At 36.8% G+C, this 23,647-nt stretch overlaps 2 protein-coding genes and 1 long non-coding RNA gene across 4 annotated transcripts in view; all 3 read right to left on the bottom strand.

Moving 5' to 3' along the window:
- Window positions 1-3,643: 3,643 nt before the first annotated feature.
- The window catches only part of LOC129421472 (uncharacterized), a 32,228-nt gene continuing 12,224 nt past the window's right edge, over window positions 3,644-23,647 (bottom strand). For both annotated transcript variants that reach the window (XR_012360307.1, XR_012360306.1), the window contains one exon: window positions 3,644-4,694. This is a non-coding gene — a long non-coding RNA (uncharacterized lncRNA). The remainder of the gene's footprint in view (window positions 4,695-23,647) is intronic.
- On the bottom strand, window positions 8,197-15,495 carry LOC141352954 (uncharacterized). The gene is made up of 4 exons (XM_073859190.1): window positions 14,823-15,495; window positions 12,084-14,100; window positions 11,845-11,967; window positions 8,197-8,753 (listed from the first exon to the last, which is right to left on the bottom strand). The coding sequence occupies exons 1-4, from the start codon at window positions 15,342-15,344 to the stop codon at window positions 8,533-8,535; spliced, it is 2,883 nt and encodes a 960-aa protein (XP_073715291.1). The 5' UTR covers window positions 15,345-15,495; the 3' UTR covers window positions 8,197-8,532.
- On the bottom strand, window positions 15,495-23,247 carry LOC141352955 (uncharacterized). Its single transcript, XM_073859191.1, has 7 exons — window positions 22,626-23,247; window positions 21,915-22,049; window positions 18,182-18,344; window positions 16,881-17,073; window positions 16,706-16,765; window positions 16,239-16,355; window positions 15,495-15,631 (listed from the first exon to the last, which is right to left on the bottom strand). The coding sequence occupies exons 2-7, from the start codon at window positions 22,033-22,035 to the stop codon at window positions 15,524-15,526; spliced, it is 762 nt and encodes a 253-aa protein (XP_073715292.1). The 5' UTR covers window positions 22,036-22,049; window positions 22,626-23,247; the 3' UTR covers window positions 15,495-15,523.

Below are 23,647 nucleotides of genomic sequence, written 5' to 3'. Positions count from 1 at the left end.
CAGTTAACAGGTCATGTGTGAACAGAACCTTTCCGGTAAATCAGTGCTGCCAATTTACCAGAAATATAGGTTGTAAGATTACCAGTAATTTACCGGTAAGCGCTATGTGTGAACACAAAAATGTACATTACCGGCATTTAGAACGGACGGCGTCAGACCGCGCTGACAGCTTCGGGCCAATCATAATGTTTTAATACAGATGACGCATTTAGCCCCGCAGTGTTTATAGACCTGTCCACACACACGCTGCTTGAAAGTTGAGCACACCTGAAGTTTACGTCCACATTTCTTCACCAAAGTTGTTTAAAACAGTTTACCATCTACTTTCAGAATTTCCGACGTCCTCAGCACACCCTCTGTGAAGCCTAATATGCAAACAGTACTGTTGTTTAAGACGCATTTTTCGGTTTGACGTCGCCTAATGCAATGTTGTTTGGTCACGAGCAACTTCGCAACTGTCAGAGTTTACCACAGACGTGAAGACAACAAAAAAAGGACAGTGGTTATGAACGACGTGGATTGTTTACAAATAACTTCCGCTTTCTAACCAAATTTACTGGTATTTTGATACTGATGTGTGAATGATGTCTTACTGGTAAAAAGAAGGAACGTCACTGCGTGTGTGAACAACACATTTTTGTATTTACTGGTAAATTCATTCTGGTAAATTCATGGTAATTTACTGGAATTACTGTGTGAAAGAGGCTATTGTCTAACAATCTTGAGCTTAATTGTAATAGTTGTATATTCATAAATTGTAATATATTTAAAGGCGCTCTATGCATTTTCGGCGTTTTTGTCAAACAGCGACCCCTAGAGTCGCTGGAGAATACTTGCAACTGTCGTAATTTCCCACCCCCACTCTGTACACCTCCGAAGATAATGACCAGGTTATGTTTCACAATTTCATACAAATATTAGGCTACTGCATAGTCTATTAAACTACAGATGATTGTAATAGGATAATAAGAAGTTTATTCCAGGTGTAGAGGTGGCCTATAATAAAGTAGCCTACCGTGTTTGCTGGCTTATAATGTTTTTACATGATTGCAGCTTAATCACAAGTAAACAATCAAAAGTATATAGTCTATGTCTACTGTATCATTTCATTTGTGTTCTTTTATTGTAATGTAAACATTACAAAATGCCATGACAAAGTTAATTGTGTACATTGCATTATTTCATAACATTGGCCGTTATAATGTCACTATACATGATTATATCATAATAGTTTGTAAATTGTGCATGTTTACACTATTTACAACCTCTAGGCTTATTTATGTCCTGATCATTATGTGAGATATTGACAACTGTTGTCATGATAATCGCATGACATACAAGCAAGCGCAACAACATAGACCGCAAACAAGTTTACAAATAAGAGATTTACTTACTAGTCCATCAACAAGATCACCAGATCAGCATCCCTGTTGCTAACGGTTCCTAACGCGGTCAGATTCTTTTCCTTTTCCTACTCTCTTCCGAACGAACTTTCTTAACTTTTAAATCGTTTAGCATCACGTCTCAAATTCGCGCGTGCAGTTGTTGTTATAGGCTTGATCGACATCATGCGGCACTGCAAGAACCGACAGCCGGATGACATCAAAATGCCGTCTCGGATCATTCTCGGAGTACTTTGACGTCACTCGGTGGTCGGTTCTTGCAGCCCCGCACGAAGTCGAACAAACCTAACGTGTATGACGTCCTTGCCGTAAAGCGAGACGTGATTCTCGCGAGATTTGTCAGGGGCGGGTCTCTCAAGCTTGCATTGCTGGTTTTGCTAGCGGCGTCCTCCCCGAGCTTCAACAGAAGGATGATTCACCCTACTATGACTTTGTTTACCACCGAAATAACTTTGAAGCTGTTATATTAAGGTAAAATAACAGCATAGTGTGTCTTTAATGGCTCAACTTGCCACCTAGATAATAATTAAGTAAACAAGTCACTAATATTTTATTGGTTACGTTAACCATGAATTTCATCTAACATTTACAACATTGATAATTAATGTCAGCTCTGTAAACAACAAAATAATTATCTTTACAAAACACTTTTTTTATGTATTTAATAAATATACAACAGTTAAGCTTCAATATATCACTGACCATTTATATTAGTTGATGAGGAGCTCATATGCAAAAGCCTAAAAAATAGATAATGATATTGAAAATGATATTGATCAAATGCTCTCAACATGCATTATATGTTCATCAAATACTTTCACTTCAAATCTGCTTAATCCCGGCCTCAGGCCATTCAGAAATATTGGTTTGTTGTCAGAATCCATTAAACGCCACATGGATTTTTCAGCAAAGTCCCCAGAGTGCAAAGTGCACAGAAGATGAATGTGAACTTTGGTCCCTTGTGAATTCTTGGATCTGAATACAACCCGAATGTGGCAGCCACATGGATCACAGCGCCCCCTAATGTGTGGTTCAGTTTCAGCAAAAGACAGTCAAAAATTTGTATGCCAATAAAATGACTAAAGTGACATTTGTGGAAAAAAGGCACTTTAGTTACTGACTAATAACCTTTCTCAAGTGAAATTACTGAACCTACATTTATGAGCCTGATAAAAATGTACATTTACAAGACAACTGGATTTTGCATTTGAACTCTTAGTTATTATAAATTTGGCAGGATCACAATTTCAAATCAAATGGCATATCACCATACAATGTATATAAAAATTAAATATACATTGTAATGTTAAAGTTCTTAGATTGCCATAACAATGTCAGATTTCTAGGATTGGTTGCTGTAGGGTAAATTCTGAATAAGGCCTGTGAAATTTTGCAGAAATGATCTATAGCCTAATACCTTTGTACTCTGTGATTCTATTGAAAACCAAATGGGATAATTGGAAAGAATAAGTGAAAGCCTTCACAGCAAAGTGAGAAGCAAAAGAAAGGCAATAAGGGAGAAATAATTAAATGGTGTGATAAAAACAATGTTATGCAATATGCAAAATCAAATGGAATGGAATGCCTTCATATATATATGATATATGATATATATGATACAGATATAAACCTGAGAAAAGAAGCAACACCACACTGTAAAAAATAAAAAGTTGACTCAACTCAAAATTTCGAGGCAACTTGCTGCACAGCATTTTTGAGTTTACTCAACTTTTGAAAAAGTTGTTCACTCAATTAGAATCACTGAGTTAAGTCAAAGGTCTCTTTTTGTTCAGCCAACTCAGTTTTGTTAGTTAACTGGACTTATTTCCTTTTTGACACAACTCAATAAAAGTTCTCTATTTGTTCAGCCAACTCAGTTTTGTTAGTTAACTGGACTTAATTCCTTTTTGAAACAACTCAATAAAAGTTCTCTATTCGTTCAGCCAACTCAGTTTTGTTAGTTAACTGGACTTAATTTCTTTTTGAAACAACTCAATAAAAGTTCTCTATTCGTTCAGCCAACTCAGTTTTGTTAGTTAACTGGACTTAATTTCTTTTTGAAACAACTCAATAGAAGTTCTCTATTCGTTCAGCCAACTCAGTTTTGTTAGTTAACTGGACTTAATTCCTTTTTTGACAGAACTCAAATTATGTTATGTGAACTTTTTCCCGTGAGTTAAATGGAGAAACGTTATGTTCTAGTTTGCATTTACACAGTCTTGTAAAATAAAACCAAATGCTTGCTTCAAGTTTTGTTTACTTTGAACATTCTGTAAAGAAATACAAACAAAGTCAAATAAATGTCATACTTCCTAACAGAAAAAAATATGAGTGTCAATATAATAAAAATAAAGAAATACTGGAAAATGTCAAAATCAATAATACAAATTAAAAACATAAAAACTAAAGATAAATGTATCCCTTTTCACATGTAAAAGCTTTGACTCTATTCCTTAGAATGCTTAAAACATCAAAACATCAATGAACATGTAAACGTTGCAGTTCAACACTGGATGGTCAGTCCACCTTTTGAAATGTAAAATTAAATTAAAATTTTTCTAACAAAAATACACTTTTGTATAAAATATTTGTAAAAAAAAAAGTACAAACACAAACTAAATTAAAATACAAATAAAATTACAATAAATAATCTGAAAATGAATAATAAGCATACAAATAAACAAAACAATTAAAATGACATTGTAAGACTTCAAAGTTACATTTCAACAACTTTAATATTAATGTCCTAATGTTAAAATCTTCTTAGTTTAATTCAAAAGATGCTCACAACTAAATTAACAGTTCTCAGCAATAATACCCTTGTAGAGCAAAAGAGTCAATGTGCATAACACAAAAAAAATCATCACAATGTCATTAAACAGTCTTAAAACATACCTGAACATGGGTAAACAATTCAACAATCTGTTTCACATTTTAACATACTCTGTTCTAACTTCAATTCACACAATTTAACTTTCACAGCAAGAGTTTTGTTTTTAAGGACTGTACTCTCACAGAGCACTGAGTGCCCATTTCCATGAACACCTTCTCAATTACTTCAAAAGTATATTTCAGTTCTTTAGGGTATTCAAAATTCAAGGCAAATACAAGGCCAAACAGGTATGACACCGCAGATGGAAGGTCTGGAATGTCCTTCAGAACAATTGCCTCCTCCAAAACAATAGCAAAGTTTTGAAAGGTTGGCAATTCGCTAGAGGCGACATCATCCTCAGTTATCTCCAGAATTCCCATTTTTATCCCTCTGGTCTGTCTGTCTATTGGCGATGTGTCCTAATGAAACAACAAATACATCATTATCAGCTGATATCAGTTTTATAACTTTATTCTGAAAAACAACTAATTATATGAAACAATCAGATATTATAGGTTTAGTGTGGATGGTTTATGAAGATTTGTTTATCTTGGATATGGTTAAGATGTGGAGGCAAATGCAATGTACATAATCAAGTATCATGTTGTATGTTAAAGTTTTGGTTCCAATTGACCTACATTGTAGGAATAAAACACCTACCTAACATACTTTAAATATCATGCGCACACACACACACACACACACACACACACACACACATACCTACTTATCTACCAAGTGGGGACGTATGACTGAACACCCTACCTTTGGGTACACCCCTTTCTGAAGGGTCTAGAGACAAAATAAAGATATCCCTGCACTACTGGAAATGCCCTCATTACAGATATCAGTTGATATTTTCAATAAAAGCCTTCTTTCCAGACCTGACATTTTGCCTTCACTTTGGGGACAGTATTTTTTATGTCCAATTTGAGGACAAACACAAACTCTGATCTAGTCGACTTTTGAGGACAATGGTGATACACAAACTCTGACTATGTTAACCTTTGAGGACTTTAAGATTATGCTGTATATGACTCACTCTAATAAGCAACATTACAATTCAAAGTTCAAATACTGACTTGAAAACAGCCTAGTGCAGATATACAGCGGTTACAGTTAAGTTCTTCTATTATTTAGTGATTATTGATTGGTAAGCTGATTTTATGAATATATACTACTTCAACATACATAAAAGACAGGAATTGCCTAGTTCAGTGGTTCTCAACTCCATTCTTGGAGGCCCACTGCTCTGCACATTTTGTATATCTCTCTTATCTGACAGACTTATGCTGCGTCCGAAACAGCCTACTACTTACTATATAGTACGCGAAAAGCAGTAGGCGAGGCGAGTAGTATGTCCGAATACATAGTATTCGAAAAACAGTATGCGAAAAGTACACGGATGACCTACTACTTCCGGCTAGATTTTGCAGTGTGCATACGATGGACGCTTCACTATCCCATGATGCCCCGGGAGAGGAGTTATCCAACGAAGAAGACGAGGCATGCAGTTGTTTTCGCGCTGAAATGACATGACGTGATGACGACGTATATCACGTGATGTAGCAACATGGCGGATGTAGTACGTCCGAATCTCATTCATACTACCAGGATTCATACTATACAGTACCTACTGTTTTAACGCTAAGTAAGTAGGTACTTCATCTAATTCAGTACCTACTATACAGTATGCGGTTTCGGACGCAGCCTTAGTTTAGTTCATGCTAATCTCTACTAATGAGCTAATGATTTGAATCAGGTGTGTTAAATAAGGGAGACTTAGAAAATGTGCAGAGCAGTTGGCCTCCAGGAATGACGTTGAGAACCACTGGCCTAGTTAATGTCAATAGACCAAAATTATTGCTTTCTTGAAATCCAAGACTCTGGTGATACACAAATTCATATTTTAAGTCACTTTGGGCAGTCTGGTCATACACAACTCAATTCATACACAACAACATATCAATTCACTTTGGTTGAAACACAAACTCGGATTTTAAGTCACTTTGGGGACTTTGGTTGATACACAAACTCAAATTTTAAGTCACTTTGGGGACTTTGGTTGATACACAAACTCAAATTTTAAGTCACTTTGGGGACTTTGGTTGATACACAAAGTCAGATTTTAAGTCACTTTGGGGACTTTGGTTGATACACAAAGTCAGATTTTAAGTCACTTTGAGGGCTTTGGTTGATACACAAAGTCAGATTTTAAGTCACTTTGAGGGCTTTGGTTGATACACAAAGTCAGATTTTAAGTCACTTTGAGGACTTTGGTTGATACACAAACACAGATTTTAAGTCCCTTTGAGGGCTTTGGTTGATACACAAACTCAGAATTTAAGTCACTTTGAGGACTTTGGTTGATACACAAACTCAGATTTTAAGTCCCTTTGAGGGCTTTGGTTGATACACAAACTCAGATTTTTAGTCACTTTGAGGACTTTGGTTGATACACAAACTCAGATTTTTAGTCACTTTGGGGACTTTGGTTGATACACAAACTCAGATTTTAAGTCCCTTTGAGGGCTTTGGTTGATACACAAACTCAGATTTTTAGTCACTTTGAGGACTTTGGTTGATACACAAAGTCAGATTTTAAGTCACTTTGAGGGCTTTGGTTGATACACAAAGTCAGATTTTAAGTCACTTTGAGGGCTTTGGTTGATACACAAAGTCAGATTTTTAGTCACTTTGGGGACTTTGGTTGATACACAAAGTCAGATTTTAAGTCACTTTGAGGGCTTTGGTTGATACACAAACTCAGATTTTTTGTCACTTTGGGGACTTTGGTTGATACACAAACTCAGAATTTAAGTCACTTTGAGGGCTTTGGTTGATACACAAACTCAGATTTTAGGTCACTTTGAGGACTTTGGTTGATACACAAACTCAGATTTTTAGTCACTTTGGGGACTTTGGTTGATACACAAACTCAGATTTTAGGTCACTTTGAGGACTTTGGTTTATACACAAACTCAGATTTTAGGTCACTTCGGGGTCTCTGGTCATACACAAACTCAGATTTTAAGTCACTTTGAGGACTACAAGAAAACAAGGAAAAATGACTTCAAAAACCATTTATTTACCATGCAAATGCATGCTATAAATGTCAGAAGTTTTGGCAATACCAGTAACAGCACTTAACCATAAACACAGTTACTTAAAAGTTAAGTGCATTTTAGTTTGCCAATAAAAGTGTCAGTATAAAATATAGGACAGTATAATCAATGAAACTGATATGAACTCTTTCACTCTTTTCTTCACCTTTACTTTCTTGCCTTCTACCTTGCTCCTCCCACTTCACTTTCCTTTTGCTCCTCCCTCTTCTCTTTTATCTTTGCTTCTCCTTTTATCTCTTTACTTTCAGTTCACTCAATTAACTTCTGTCTACATTGAACTATTGTAATTACAATTAAAGGAAATAAACAATACTGACATATTTTAAAAGTGCATATAGAACAGAATGAATGACAGAAAAAAATAGCAACATGTAAACATATAACAACATGTAAACATGCATGTAAACAAAGAATGAAAATGAGAAATTTGTCAGTGCAGCTTGTTCTTTTTGCTTTCCTCAGCTTTTTACAGAAATTATCGTCTTACCATTACATTCAATCCTCTCTCTTCTCCTGTCTTGCTTACCTCATTAATATTCTGTTTCCTCCTGTACTCAAACAAATTCTCCCTCTTCATACACCTTTACTCTTCCTTACTATTTTCAATCATTTTTAAAAAACAGAGCATGATGTGTAAAGTATAAAGACAGTTTGTCTGAAAGGAACCTATTATATATTACAAACATACAAAATGATGAATCGTTTTCAGAAGAAAAGCTTTTGTTTACATCATATATGTGTGTACTGTGTATAATAATTATGTAGCTCATACACACACATGAATGTATAATTTGAAGAAACAAAATCTATTTATATTTTAAGTGTTTATATAATATAAAATACATATAAACATTTACATGTGTTTATACATTTTTATATTTATTAAATATAAACATACATGTGTGTGTATTTATATATAGATAATTATTATACACAATACACACATATGATGTAAAAAAAAAATTATTCTGCAAACGATTGGTCATAATTCATCATTTTGCAGCCCTAAACATATTAAAAAGTTATTCTAGAAAAGACATTCATTATTTTATGTTTTTGTAACATGGCAACTTTTCCTCACCATGCTCTGTTTTTTACAGTAAAAAGAAAAAAAGTGTTTTTATTTGCTCCCCTATAATCCACCCTGTTTTTTTAAAGTGGTGATCCTGTTTCGCACATAATTTTTCACACCAGTCCACGTACGTTCCTTCAAGGCTTCTGGCTCTGCTTGAATGCATCTCTCGCAGTCTTGCTTACCAGGAACTTTGCATGTCTTTATGAACTTCATCATGTGTTTTTCAACAGCTTTTACCTCAACTTCTTCCCATTTTCTTTTCGGAGGTATTGATGAACCTATAAAGTGAAAAATCATATCCTTATTACAACTAAAGTCAATGGGATTTATTTATCAATCAAATGTAGAAACAACCACAGATACATGCGCAAACATAATCTTACAACAACACTCATGTGTGATTCATTAAACTTTCATGTGGCCAATTCCATCACACAAATGAATGGGTGTTGATAAATGTGGCGAATGAAAACTATAGTAATTTAAATAATATACCAATATAAATGAAGCCTAGCCCCTAGAGAATATGACATGAGGAAACATAACCTGGCCACACAGAGGAACATCTACATAGGATATTGAACTTTGACATTTCAAGTTCAAACAAAGTACCTTGAAAAGCAATATTCATGCAGTTGGGAGCCAGATCACTAAAAAGTAGAGCTGCAACTAACTACTATTTCTTCTGTCGACTAATCTAGCGATTATTTTTCCGATTAGTCGACTACTCTAACGATTATTTTTTTATTAATACAGTGTTCTTTTTTTGATTAGCTATTTAATCTGTTGGATAATCTGTTTTCTACTCTCTGTCTGATCTGACAGTCATTGTTTGTTTTATTGTATTTTCACAACTGAATGCTATTTTCACATATTATCTGTTCTGTTGTCAGACATATAGAGGCGTTTTCCCAGACAGGGATTAGACTAGTCCTAGACTAAAATAAATTTAAGAGCTGTCCAAACTGAAAACATCTTCCACTGACATATCTTTAAATACATCAGTGCCCTTAGTTTGGCCTCAAAATGCACACAAGTAATGTTTTTAGTAAGGCATGTTTGTTTAAACTAATTATATTTCCTAATTAAACGAAGGTCTAGTCCTGCCTTAAACTAATCTCTGTCCAGGAAACCACCCCAAAGACTATTAAAATAGTGACAAAACATGACCCAATAACCTTGTGTTTAATCCTACTAAGTTACTAAAATCTTGATTTATAAACGCGACATCGCAGACAATTCGGCGCAAATTAAAAAAATTGCCATTACACAGAGTTACTACAGAAGACATGCGCAGGCATAGGAGAGAGAGAGCTCGTGCACAAGCACATAGAGATCCAGTGTGTGTGGGAAAACACTGCTAACCTTTCATGATAAACTCGAATCAGTCGTCTTCTCTGTCAGTAACATCTGACGTTTACGTGAAAATGCAAGTACACAGAAGAATCCGCACGGAAAACACAGCCAACTTTTAATTCTTTCACTCAGTGTCATGTATGAGAGGCGCTGTCTAGGGGCTTCACGCAGAGAAAGAGAGCGCACGTGCACAAGAGAGGCACCACTGAGCGCTCACAACAATAAATTAAGCCGTTTTAAATGAAAATAAAAATGTAAATGTTGCAACCATTGTTGATTTTGTGGCGCACACAAACAAATCAATGTATGGAAAACACTTCCAGGAGCAGAAGCAGCCTTTACCATAGATGAATGTAAACAGCGTGATGCGTCGACGCATTTTACGCATGTCGACGTATTTTCGGAGTCGACGTAATCGATGACGTCGACGCGTCGCTGCAGCACTACTAAAAAGAAATTGATATTACACCAAAACACCAACATTGTAATTTTTAGATATGTGACCGAACACGAAAAGTAGGGACACAAGTCTGGGGCAGATTCTTAATGTGTAGTATCTAAGCTTTCCAGCGATGTGTAACACATGGGAATCAGATAATATTTGGAGAAGTTGTGGCCATTTGAATGTAGGAACTCAAAAGACCTCAAAGCAGAGATATAGCCTGTTAAAGTTTGGATCATTTTCACCTCTGTTCTGCTGGGAGTGACAATAGGGCTCATTTACATCTCATTAAGCTAAGCCATACACCCTGTAAAGCCGTTTTGAGATACAGATGCTCTATCATCATATGTAGTTTTTTGTGACAGAAGTCTGGATGACAACAGACAAAAAATAAACAGGATTTTTTGTGTTTATCACAAGTCGAATCCAGTCTGTTTCAGACGTGTGAATCATCCAATGACCATTTTTGTCCACAAATGCCGTGAAATATAGAAATATATAGTCTATTGTTTACATCAGATTTCGAATGAAAGTCTGGTAATAGATTATAAATATACAATCTGATGACTATTTACGTCGTAACACTGTATATCACTGTATCGCTCGATCGTTCCTCCATCAGCCAATGACTTCATGGCAAATATTGATAGACAAAATACGTAGCCAATAACATAAAAGTCACACAAAGATCGTTGAATTCGTTTTGTGTGTTCGACTTCATATGGCGCTGCAAGAACTGACAGGCTGATGACGTCAAAGTACTGCGAGAGCGAGTCGAAATTAGACTACTCCGTAAGATTTCTTGAATAGCTCGAATAGCTATGAAACGAAGAAGACTCCTAACTGTGAGTATTTTTGGTAAAAACAACCATTTTAGTGAACGTAGGTTGGTTTGGGCTACAGTGGGGCTCATTTTCAAGAGGTTAAGTAGCCACGCTGAGGGCAGGGGCAATAACAAAAGAAACAAAAGCTGGCTTATCCTGCATGTAAATGCACACAGACTACGACGCCACCTACTGCATTCTAGAAACTGCGTAAAAAAAGCAGATATCAACCTCAAAATGTACCCTTTTAAATATACAAATACTGCTATCTCAAACATGTAGAGGCTACTTCGTGATCTCAACAGATTCTGCAAAAAATATAAAAATGCTTTTCTATCATTAGCTCAAAAGTTGTTTTGCCGACTTGTGTCACTGGTTTCCGTGACGGGGCACATATTACTGTTTTTAAGACTTGTATATACCCAATTTACCATATTACAGCTGTATAGTAAAATCCTTTTTATAATTAAGTATTCTGCATTGATGCATTAAAATATAACAATGTAAATAAAAATCATACTGTGTATGTGAATTTCATTGCAGGTTTTGCACATAACAGTGTAGGCAGAATTAGTGAACAAATGACAAAATCACATAATATATGTTTATCTATTTCTTCAAACTGACTGTACAACAAACTCAAATTTTGAAAAGCTCCTGTCTTGCTACTGTTGCCTATAGGTATTGTATTTAGTAATTCAGGGTTTGCCATTTCTTGCTGTTTGTGTAGTTTAAAGATTTTTTTACCTTGATCTTTCTGTGAAGCAGATGGTTGATCAGTCTCTGCTGGTACTGGTGATGTTGTCTGAGGTAGGTCACTACAATCCTCTTCATCACTTGACATTGTATCACCTTCGGCCTCGAGTTGCTCTATAACAATAAAAGGAATCAGTCAATGCATTTTTTGCAAAAGATGATGAAAGATAAATACAGATTTGCAAATTTGTAAAGCACAGACTCGCACAAAAATCTAATTTCATACATACCATTTGGGTCGATTTCAATTTCATCAAGTCTCTTTCCTTTAAAGCTGGACAGCGTTCCTTTCTCCATTGCCATTAAGACCTTACTCATTTTTGCCAGCTGCAATGTCCCCTCTGGTAACCGGTAATACTGTCTGTGGATCCTTATATCGTGACCGAGAAAATCAGCCAGTTGATCTGCTTCATTTTCATCAAGGTTGAGAATCTTTGACATGGTAGCTATGTGTTTCCTGAGCCTGGTTGAGGAAAGAGCTTCAGGATTCTTAATGCCACATTCACGAGCAGCTTTACTTATGCACTCTCCTCCTCTGTAGGCAGACATTGCACCAGATCTGGCAAACATAAAAGGATTCTCATTTGGGACACCACAAGCCTCACGTGTTTCAACAAGCAGCTCCATGGCAGAAACCAATGAAGGTTTGAGGAGGACAGGGACCTTTCTCCCTCGCTTACCACGGATCTCTACTCTGGTAAAGTGTTTACACAGCTTCCTCTCGAACTCAGAAAGACAGATGGCTATGTCTTCATGCAGCTCAGAAGAATCCCGGCTTTGAAAAGCTGATAAAAGCATCCGTGACACCTCACCTTCTCTTCGTCTATTGAACAGGATAACTTGGGAGAGTGTGACTTTGGCCAAAGCAGCATAGCTGTCTGCAGAGGGGCAGTTTTTAAGTTTATTAAGGAATTTATCCCGTTTCTTTTCTAGATGTGCGTGCAGGACTTTGACATCCTGAGTGAAAGGAATGATCTGTGGTGCATTCCACTTGGCTTCCTTCAATGTAGTTATAGCACCAGCAGAAATGTATTCATTCCACCTTGCTTGGTGTACTTTTCTGAAGTCTCGAGCACACTCAGCACGCTCATGGTCTCCATACATCATCGCATTACTTTCAACAATGCTACAGATCTTTTTTAAAGAATGTCCAAGTTTGAGGGCTAAAGAGGGAATGCGGTAAGAGTTCTTCTCTTCGTCAAAGCCAGACACAACTTTCACAGCTGATATGACATGTTTGAAGTTTGCTGGTATCATGAAGTCCTCCATTGTTTTCAGTGGGGTTATCCTTCTTGCTTCAAGAAGAAGTCTGCCAACTTCTCTCATTTTCTGTCGGATGTAGTCATGTTTGGTCACATCAGATCCCATCCTGTTAAACATGTGCTCTCCCAGTTGCATGATGCATCTGTCACTATGAATCACCCTTGAAACTTCGTCATAGTTCATCAGGGAAAGTACTTTCTTGAAACCTTTACTCACCTCTAAGCCAACAGGTGTTTTTAGGGCACAAAGAGATCTTACTCTTTTTCTGCCCTGAGCATCATCATCCTTCGGTTTAAGTGGACAGTTTTTAATGTGTTTCCATAGGCTGAGCTTGTTGTAAAGGCCTTGACAGTGAATACAGTGGATAAATTCTTTGGGGTTTTTGCACTTTTTTGGACGGTAGCAGGCAATCATCTCACCTTCCCCTTTTCTCACCACATCTGTGTTGTGGGCAAAGTTGCCCCTTTTTCTAAGAAGGTTTAACTGGACTCTTCGTTCTTTGGATCGTTTTGGGAAAGCTACAGCCTTTGCAACCTCTACTTCATTGCGATGTACAAACTCAAGGTGTCTTGCCATTTTTGCATATGGCTTAGAGCAATAAAGGCAATACTGTTTTTTGTTATATGACCTGCTCTTTTTTTGTGGTGATGGCATTGACTGAACCAAAGTCTTTTTGTCAGATGAGGTTTTGGTCTCTTCAGTTTGGCATTTCATCCTTTTTGATGACACTGCTGTCATACATTTGGCAGATGAACTACCTGCCTCTTCAGCTTTCCTTTTTGAAAGGGTTGATTTAGTATGTCTTAAACGTTTGTTGGGTCTAGGATCACTACATTCAAACTTATTGTTTGATCCATCTGAACTTCTTTCAGCCTTGCTTTGTCCAGAAGCACTTCCATCTGATTCATCTGAGCTGATCTGGGGTATGTAGTCAACATCACTGTAGTCCGTAACATCTGAATCACTGTAGGCACTCCCAGAATACTAAATGAGAAAAATGTTACACTTACTTAAATCATGCAAAATTATTTCTTTAACTAAATGTTTAAAAACTTGCTTAATGGGATAGACAACTGCCAGAATCCAACTGATTTCAACAAGAGGAACTCATTTAAGCATATAAAGTGCATGGTTAATTACAAACCTGTCTTTTTCTTGATTGTTCTTTTTCCAGATGCACTCATTAAGGCAAACAAAACTAATGTACATAAAATTGTATATAATAATTAAATGTAAATAATAATAATTAAAAAAATAAAACACTTAAGAGTAAAAAACTGTTATTTCAACTAGATATATTTCAAACTGTAGCTCAGCAAATAAGGCCTTAGTAGATGGCACACTTGGCACGGTTTGATAATCACAAACAGAAACTCTGTACAATACAACTGTATCATAAAATCTTCTTGCACCATGACATAGATCAGTGTTTCCCAACCCTGGCCCTCGGGCACCCCCTCCCAGAAAGTTTTAGATGTCTCCTTGTTAAGCACACCTGATTTAACTCATCAGCTTGTTAGGGACACGTCTTTACCATTTTGGAAGGAGGTTGATGAGTCAAATCAGGTGTTTTAAATAAGGAGACATCTAAAACTTTCTGGAAGGGGGTGCCCGAGGACCAGGGTTGGGAAACACTGACATAGATGATAATAATATTAGGTCTGTGAATTCACATTAAACAGTTCTTACTAATCTCAATTACCCACCTCCATTAAAGATAGTGTCTCAGACACCTGTGATGAGGAAATCACAGGGGTGGAAGCAGCACAGGGCAAGGGTGTAGAGGGATGCACAGGAGAAGAGGACGATGATGTGGTCTTCACAGGTGATGAGGGCTGCACAGGAGAAGACGACGATGATGTGGTCATCACAGATGATGAGGGCTGCACAAGTGCAGAGGAAGATGATGTGGTCTTCACAGGTGATGAGGGCTGCACAAGGGCAGAGGAAGATGATGTGGTCATCACAGGTGATGAGGGCTGCACATGAGAAGAGGACCATGATGTGGTCTTCACAGGTGATGAGGGCTGCACAAGGGCAGAGGAAGATGATGTGGTCATCACAGGTGATGAGGGCTGCACATGAGAAGAGGACCATGATGTGGTCATCACAGGTGATGAGGGCTGCACATTAGAAGAGGACCATGATGTGGTCATCACAGGTGATGAGGGCTGCACAGGAGAAGGAGAAGGGTATGAGGGAAATAAGGCTTCTACAGAGGTAGACATAGCACAGGGTGCCTAAGACGATGCATTAAATGTGTATGCTATAATACTGTCTGTAACTTTAAAAGTATAATTGAAAAAAAAATTAAAAATAAAAGCAGCATGGAAACTGTTCAACAACTATTAACACTTTAAATAATAAAGTCTTAATTGACTGAGGTGCTAATCAAGTAATGTGATGATCATATCCAAATATTACTCACCATGAAATATTCTTGTGATTGCTCTATGGCAGTCTTTTTCGTTTTAATTTGTGCTCTGTTAAAGCGCTCATGGCAATCTTTGAGTTTCTGAGGATATATGAAAAGGTATTTAACTTAAAATAAAAGTAAAATGTACATAATGTTAAAAGCTGTGACTTCAAAGACATTAGGCAAAACCAATTAAAAATATAGAAAACAAAAAGTAAATATAAAATATTGCTTAATTTCAAGTGCTCTGGTTTAGATTAAGAGCAAGCCAAATAAATTTAGTTTAGTAAACTAAATAAGGAAACCCATAAATCTGTTAGAAAAGATATAGCACATAAAGTAAGAAGGGTCTATGGGCCAGATTTACTAACAGCTTGTGCCAGCGCAAACCATCATTTTGTTGTTAAATAACGACCGTTGTGATTTACTAAAGACTTGAATGTCTTTAAAACACAAAATCGATTGTGGGGCCATTGTCATGTTTGAATAGAAAAGAGCTCTGCCCGAACTGCTGCTATAAAATTAGACGCACACAATTTTGGAAAATATCATTATATGCTGTAGCATTAAGATTTGTGCTCACAGAAATGAGTAGTTAAATGTGTTCACTAGAAGTTGCTGTCCCATACTTTTGTCCATATAGTGTAACTAGTTATCTGATGAAGTAAACGGCCTAAGATACTTTCTGCATGTATAGAATGGTTACCATTTTATTCTCTGATGTACTTGCTTTGCCTGACTGTTGTGGCTCAACTTGCTTATGTGGTTCATTGATGTACACCTTATACAAGGCAGATGAGGAAACAGGAGGAGCCTGATGGAACTGGAAGTCAGAAAAGAAGAGTTAGGGGGAACATTTTGTACTGTATTTGCTAAGCTTTTGTATGGTTTTGTTTTATACTGTGATGTATAAAAGACAGTGAGATGCAGTAATATAAGCTACCATTCATCTGTCCTACAGTAACTTTAGCTGAGCCTACTTTTAAAAATGTCAGTTTTCCTCTGTTTAAAAAAACAAACAAGAATACGTTTACTGAAAAAATGCATGATTTAGAAGTTGTGGCATTGTTTCACAGAGGATTAAATGCTTGTCCAATATGTCAAAAACCTCTCAAATTGCTAGTTTCCCACATGACTGTATAGAACCCGAATATAGATGTTTTGTGTACTTACCAATTTCTGCAAATCCAAACTGCTGACTGGGCTTTCATCACTGGATTCTGTTGATGATACCTAAATGAAAGATTTGAGAAATATGAGAACACAATCATATGGTATCAAATCAGCATAAGAGAAAAATGTAATCATGAAATATTTTTAAAGATTCTTAGGATATACTTGACAGTACCTTAGCTCGCCAAGGCCAATCTGAATCTCCATAACTGTAAGTGATTTCTTCCCCTGGTTGAATATCTCGTACAGCAAAAAGACACAGATGAGGTTTTTTGTTCACTTCAACAGTTCTTATTTTGCATGTAGGATTTCTGTGCTCATCATTTACAAGTCTTCCCAAAGACCCATCTTCCTTGGATGCATCCATGCTATAAATACATAAAAATAACACCAAGCATAAGAGACTGATTTGTAATCTTGTACAGCAGTTGTTTCCTTTATGCCTGTACCTCGTAAGAGTAATTTGTAAACATATCTTAACAACTACATGAAATCAAAATGAGTTTTTTGGGCTTTAAGGCATTTTACATCAGTGGGTCTGGTTATATGGTCTGCTCTACACATTTTGGGGCAGATTCCTGAACAGGGCTAAAGTCTATTCGCAGACTTGAATACAAGTTTGAATTGTCTGAACAGAAAACAGCTTTCACTGAGATATCTTAGAGAGCGCCTATTTCATTGCTAAAAAACAATATTATTTTGTGTATTTGGTATAATATAATGTGTTCATGTGGTTTATGGTTAAAAAACACATTATTTTCCACATAAGGTTTATTTTTGTATTTCCAGATTTCACTCTCTTCCTGAAACGCACGGATTTGAAAAGCTGTGTGCCTAATTGGTCAGCTAATCTGTATGTTGCGATTGGTCTGATTAGCTCTGTCAGCTGGAAACGTGAGACTTCTTACCATGATTGAAAGATTTAGTTACTAACAGGAGTTACAGGAGTTAACTTACAGGCTGAGTTCGAAGCAGGATGAATTATGATAATGTCGGTCTTGTCTACATCACCAATCCCCAGGAAGTAAACCTTTTGCCTACAATCCATGTGTTTGTTGTAATCCAAGAAAAGAGATTTACGTTGGAGACGATAACTCGCGTCATGGTTTACTTTGGGGTTTGTAACTTTTGCACATTGTTAACATGTACTAATACACACTTACACACCAAAGGAAATTTAAAAACAATAGGTGCTCTTTAACATATCAGTGCCACTGTTTTTATCACAAGATGCACAGCAATGTTTTTTTTTTGTAAAATGTCCTAATATTACTAAGCCCTAGTCCTGGATTAATCTAAACCCTGTATGGAAAACTGCCCCTTTGTGTCTGCTTTTTTACACACAATAAAAATCATCAGCTGGGTGCTGAGTGCGTCATACCAAATGTGCAGAGACGAGGATCACCAGGACCCAGGAGTTTTGGTGAACTAACCCTTAACCGCCCTATTACTTCAAGACAATAACTCTATACTCACCACCAATTTTTGCCATGCCACTGAAAATCAAACAAGAATGTGTTCTCAACGTCATTGTAGAGTTCAGATCGATCAAGGCTCTCCTCTGAAGTCAGAAGTTCACCTCTGTATTCAAGGACAAAATCACCTCTAAAAAATGCTTCAGTGGTGAAAACTCCACGTCCTAAAAAGAAAAAAATACCAGTAAGTTCTGATGTTCCTTTAAAGTTAATTATTATTTTCATGAGCTCTTATCCAAAAACAATAATAAAAATTACTAGATCTGAAGTTTTATCTGTGGTATCCAACAAATTTGGACATTGCCCTAGTTGGATCTTTCATTTTGTTGTTGTCGGCTGGATTAAAAGGAGTAAAACAATAAATTTTACCTTGATAATTTGTTATATAAGAGGTCATCATACTTAAATGAACATCACAAATTTGAAAACGTCCGTGCTATTGAAATATAACAGTTTTTTGCACCAAGCCAGGAAAATGGTCTATTCAGGAATGTGCTGAAATATGATGTCAGAGTAGAATTGAAACACCTCCCCAAACCCATATACAATGACCACTTTTGTAGCCCCGTCCACAGCTTTGCGTGACATGTGTGGGTCAGGGGTAAAGCAAACCATGCAGTGTCTCAACAATCAGTAAACATTAGGGGTGGCACGGTTCATGAAAAAAAATCCGAATCGTTCAGTTCGGAGCGTGTGTGCGTCGCACGGTTCATGGCATGCGCAATAGCCTCGTGCCCTGTATGTGACCTTGCCTCAGATGGCGTGTTTCCCTTTCGCGAAAGAAAAGTTGACTGTTGTGGAGAGTGAGTGCTGCAGGTTATGTTACATGTAGAAATGGCAAGTGGGAGAGAAAAGGAAGTCTGCCCGGAGTTGGAGGATGTTACCTACAATGACAGTAGAAAAAAACAATAGATAGAACTGCAGTCTATGGGTTGAATTTGTTCGAACAGCCACAGGAGACCGCCTTCTCTCCGCCCATTTATCTAAGCTAAGGTACTGAACGTCTTTTCTGACTTCTGCCGCGAAAACACAGTGAACGTGCGCTATTTTTAGCCTTTTATTGATAAAATTAAAGCGGCTGATTTCCGCGTAGTTTCATTTTGCTAGCGTAGGAAAGTTGCGCGATCTTATTTCATAAATTGCCTCTTAAAGTAACCAGGACAGAAGTGGTCAAAAGTGGAAAAAAGAGACGGATTTAAATATTACAGGTGTAAACGTTATGTTTCTCTCTCGTCCACATATACTCTCTGCAGTATTTAAGCAGCCTCTCAGTGATAAATCTAAGAGCTACACTGAAGTTGGCAGTTTGATAAATGCAAGTTATCTTTGTGTGCTAAAAAGGCACATAAGATGGATATACACATTCTCCTTTTTTGCCAAAAAAAGAGAGGGTCCCAATAATGTGCTTAAAGTCAAATTCAGTTTGTGCATGATTACATGATATAACTTTTTTAATAATGTATCCTAAATTATGGATAATTACTACATTAATAAGATAATACATTTCTGGAGTGTTAAAAATTAAAAGTAAAAATAACAACAAGAACCGTACAGAACCGAGAACTGTGGCCATTAAACCGTGATACGAACCGAACCGAGGGTTTTGTGAACCGTGCCACCCCTAGTAAACATGTCTTTAAAGATTGCCAAATGTAACCAAAATGACTTTTGAAAACATGTTTCCTTTTATTTTGACGTGGTGATCTGTTATAAGTACCCAACAAAGTGTTCGGTTGTGGAAGAACCGTGTATGGGAAGAACACAGACGCTGTTTAACGGAGGCTTGGAACATAACATTAGGAATGCGTGGTTAAAGTTTGTTTTTGAAGAAGTTCCAGCTCGGGTGGGGAGTGTTTGTTTACTATAGTACTATTCGGACGGGATTAGTTTTACATAGGGAGGTGGGGTAAAGCAAGTTTTTATCAGAGGTTCTCTGTGATTTTAGTCCAGTCCGAATGCTCCATGTCAGTAATCATTACGGACAATGTCAGTAAAGATTACGGCGTCTTTTACCTTCTGTAAAAAGGTCCGGAGAAATTACCTCAGGTAATACTAATCCAGTGCGAATCGACCAGCTGTAAATATACACGTAAATCGCGTCATTTCCTTTTAATTTGCGGGTTTCTTATAAATATAAAAAGAGGTATTAACTTGCCGCTTAAAGAGGCATTTACTTGCGTTCTAGACGGAGAAACAAGTCAGTGGCAGGTCAGTTTCTGAATAAAACACGACACAAACTTAAAAAAAAAAAGTCAAAATCACTTCTCAGATGCTAGGAACTGTTTACGAAACTGACGTTCTCCCCAAACTGAAATTAAACACAGTGTTTCGCGTTTTCCTTGTCTGTGTCATGTTGTTTGCACATCTGATATCTGGAAGCAAGGTAACGTGCACTTGAAGACGAGAGGTGACGCGCTGCGCCAACGAGTTACCCCTCCCACTTCTGAATGTTTTACAGAGATTTCTAATCCCGTCCGAATTGACCATTTATATTACCCGACGTCCTGTGGTAGAATTGCATTACGCCATCTTCCCCTGTAGAACTAATCCCGTCCGAATAGGGCTTATGTGTACCACGGATTCATTTGTAAAGAAGCCATGAGTCGGTGCTGGATTTGCAGAGAAACTGTGATTAAAAGCACCAGTAATATTGCATCTGGCAGGAATGACACAACAGTATACACAGTGAGAAATACATTTTACTTTAAGTTACTACGCGTCACTACTGTTTAGTAAAAGATCGCTTGATATGTCCTGTTGTAACATCAGTGTCTAAACACGTATATTTTACTGTTTTAATTTACTAAAAAAATTAAACCATTAATAAAGGTGCAACACTTAACAATATGACTGTAATATAACGATAGAAATATACAAAGTTAGTTATAAGGAAGGACTTACCAGCCCTAATTTAGATTCTGATGCCTGCTTACTGTGTTGTATACGGTAATTTAGGCAAGTCGCGTTTGTAAGGTCCAACACTCAACAAAGCTTTTTTATCATATAACTGTGGTATGTAACGTTACGTGTATGTAAGAGCAACCTCACAAGCACAATAGAAATATACAAAGTTAGTGATAAGGACTTATCAGCCGTGGTTTAGATTCTGATGCGTGCTTACTTGTGTTGTTTATGGTAATTTAGTCACGTTGAGTTTAGTTTATACTTTACTATACGTATTATCATTTATGGGTATCATCTTTAGCACCCAGAATCTTTTGTGGCTCAAACATATTTGTGTTCGGCTGCTATTTTTACACATCAATGTTTTTAAAACATTTCCCCACATGTAATGACGGGGATCATAGCAGTGGGCGTTTACGTCCAGGTCTTCACTGCGGCCAGCCCCTTCAAACGAACCATTATCCAGAGAGCAACTAATCCATGTTACAAAATAACCTATTACTTATTGCCTTTGATGTTTTTGAATGGAAAAACCACGCGAACATCATAAGTAGATATCAGACAACAGTAGTAAAACAATAAAATCGACAGATTCATTGCCCCTTTAAGTCAGCAGGATCTATCACAAGAGTCCATGTAGAGTGCACGTGACACAATTTCCATCATGCATTCACTGACGGATTTTGAAGTAGGTAGCCCAGGCGATGTGTTGCATTTTGTCGCAATGCGCATGCATCAAAAGTCTGTATGCACATACAAATAAACTATGCTTTGCAACTTACATTTGCGTACATGAAAGAAAACCGTCTATACTACAGAATTTATCTTACCTTTATATTTGCTGATAACTTGCTCATAAAGCTCAGGCTTGTCTGTTTTGCAAGTAATGTGATGCTCAGCATCCTGTTGAGGTCTTTTTCGTTTTTTCTGCCTTGGTATACCCAGCATCATGGCGACTGCAGTGACTGAAAATAATTAAATTAATCAATCGATTAATCAACCATAATATTAAGGTTGCTAAAATTGTTTACCCAAATAGCCAACAAATGGTATAACATATGTATCTAACTTATGTATATGCATGTATACTTTTGTAAATATACATATAGCTTAGATATACACACACACATACATACATACACAACTGTAGTTAACTTAGATATACATACACAACTTAAAATCTTTAAAGATATCTGTGGCTATTCGTGCCACTGTGCATGATAAGAAAATCGCATGATTGAAACTTAAACAATAAGAATTAATTACTAATTACCCAATCTATTACTGCTATTTCACATAATTTTACTAAGCACTTAGTCGTTTATGGACAACATTAATAGATCAGTAAAGTAAGTTAAGTTACTCTGAAACCGAATGTTTGTTTACTGACCAATGCCAATATCATTATAGGCTACTCAGGAAGATAATATTTTTGACCACAAACCGTCAAATAAGATAAAATATTCCACAAATCGTATGTTAATCCTGCTTATCTTTCATATTTTGCAAAAATATGTTATTATACATAGGACTGAACTCACCTTTCCTCCTATAATGAGCGCGTGTAGTCTGCTTCGCGGGAAATTGGGGCTAACAGCGGTGATGTCATTATCACGTGTCTGCATTTCCAGGGAAACGAATCCACTGCTGCTGACTTGCGTAGTAAAAGTGTCGTTGATAGGAAGGCCGAAAGGATGTCACGTTGAAATATCGCGTGAGCGATTCGAGCACGTATTGATAAAGTTTGATCTCGCGGTACTGTGATGTCATATCTTGTTCGATCTGCGCAGCGCTGTATGAACACAGCTTAGTGTTTTTGCTGTTACGCTACAGACAAGGGGATCAGCACAGCACCTCGTGCTACTGTCCAAAACAACTGCTATTTACAGAGAGATTCCTCTAAATGTTGACAAATCCACATGGAAATTAATTGATGGAATGTACTTTTAAAAACATTTAATACATACAACAAAACAGCTTAATGAAAGCTCTGTTTCTTGAGAACATTTACTGCTCCACCTACAATATCTTATTGGACTGTCTTTTTTATTACCTAATAAAAATTAAACATGCAACAAAGCTTTTTTAAACAAGTAAAAAATATAATATAATAACTTTTGACCCAAATTGAACACAGCTGAAACAGAAGGTGTTCAGGGTTGTTTGATAATTACAGACAGGTGTATAAGCAGGGTTTTAGACTCCTGACCCAGGGTTTAGGTATGCACACTGTGAAACTTCAGATTATGAATACCCAGGGTTATCTCTTAACCCCTGGTTAAGTATGAACAGTGTGAAACGTGAAACAGATAACCCAGGATTCCGTTAACCCGGGGTTTAGAATAACCTGGTGTTAACTTTTCCAGTGTGAAAAGCATGTTTATATGTTGATAACCTCAAATGACACTAAATCTCCTGTTAATTTCTTCTGGTTGTGTAGTTAGCAGTTTGATGTGCTGCTCTGATGTGGAGCATCAGTGGCTAAAACAAGTGGGTTTCAATGTTTACATGCACAACAATATTCAAATAAAACAATTGCAAAACTAAGATGTAAACAGTGGTT

This window comes from Misgurnus anguillicaudatus, chromosome 21 (assembly GCF_027580225.2).
Source record: "Misgurnus anguillicaudatus chromosome 21, ASM2758022v2, whole genome shotgun sequence".
Lineage (NCBI taxonomy): Eukaryota > Metazoa > Chordata > Actinopteri > Cypriniformes > Cobitidae > Misgurnus > Misgurnus anguillicaudatus.
The sequence above is the reverse complement of the archived record's forward strand: the minus strand, read 5'-3'. Positions and strand labels throughout refer to the sequence as shown.

Bases quoted from the DNA above. Each gene is read 5' to 3' on its own strand.
- LOC141352954 (XM_073859190.1), bottom strand. From the start codon at position 15,344: ATGTCTACCTCTGTAGAAGCCTTATTTCCCTCATACCCTTCTCCTTCT. The intron at 11,968-12,083 runs GTATGTATGAAA...TTATTGTTATAG, and splicing joins AATTGAAATCGACCCAAATG to AGCAACTCGAGGCCGAAGGT. The intron at 8,754-11,844 runs GTAAAAAAATCT...TTCACTTTATAG, and splicing joins TGCTTCACAGAAAGATCAAG to GTTCATCAATACCTCCGAAA.
- LOC141352955 (XM_073859191.1), bottom strand. From the start codon at position 22,035: ATGATGCTGGGTATACCAAGGCAGAAAAAACGAAAAAGACCTCAACAG. The intron at 17,074-18,181 runs GTGAGTATAGAG...ATGTATTTATAG, and splicing joins TGGCATGGCAAAAATTGGTG to CATGGATGCATCCAAGGAAG. The intron at 16,356-16,705 runs GTAAGTACACAA...TCTGACTTCCAG, and splicing joins GTTTGGATTTGCAGAAATTG to TTCCATCAGGCTCCTCCTGT.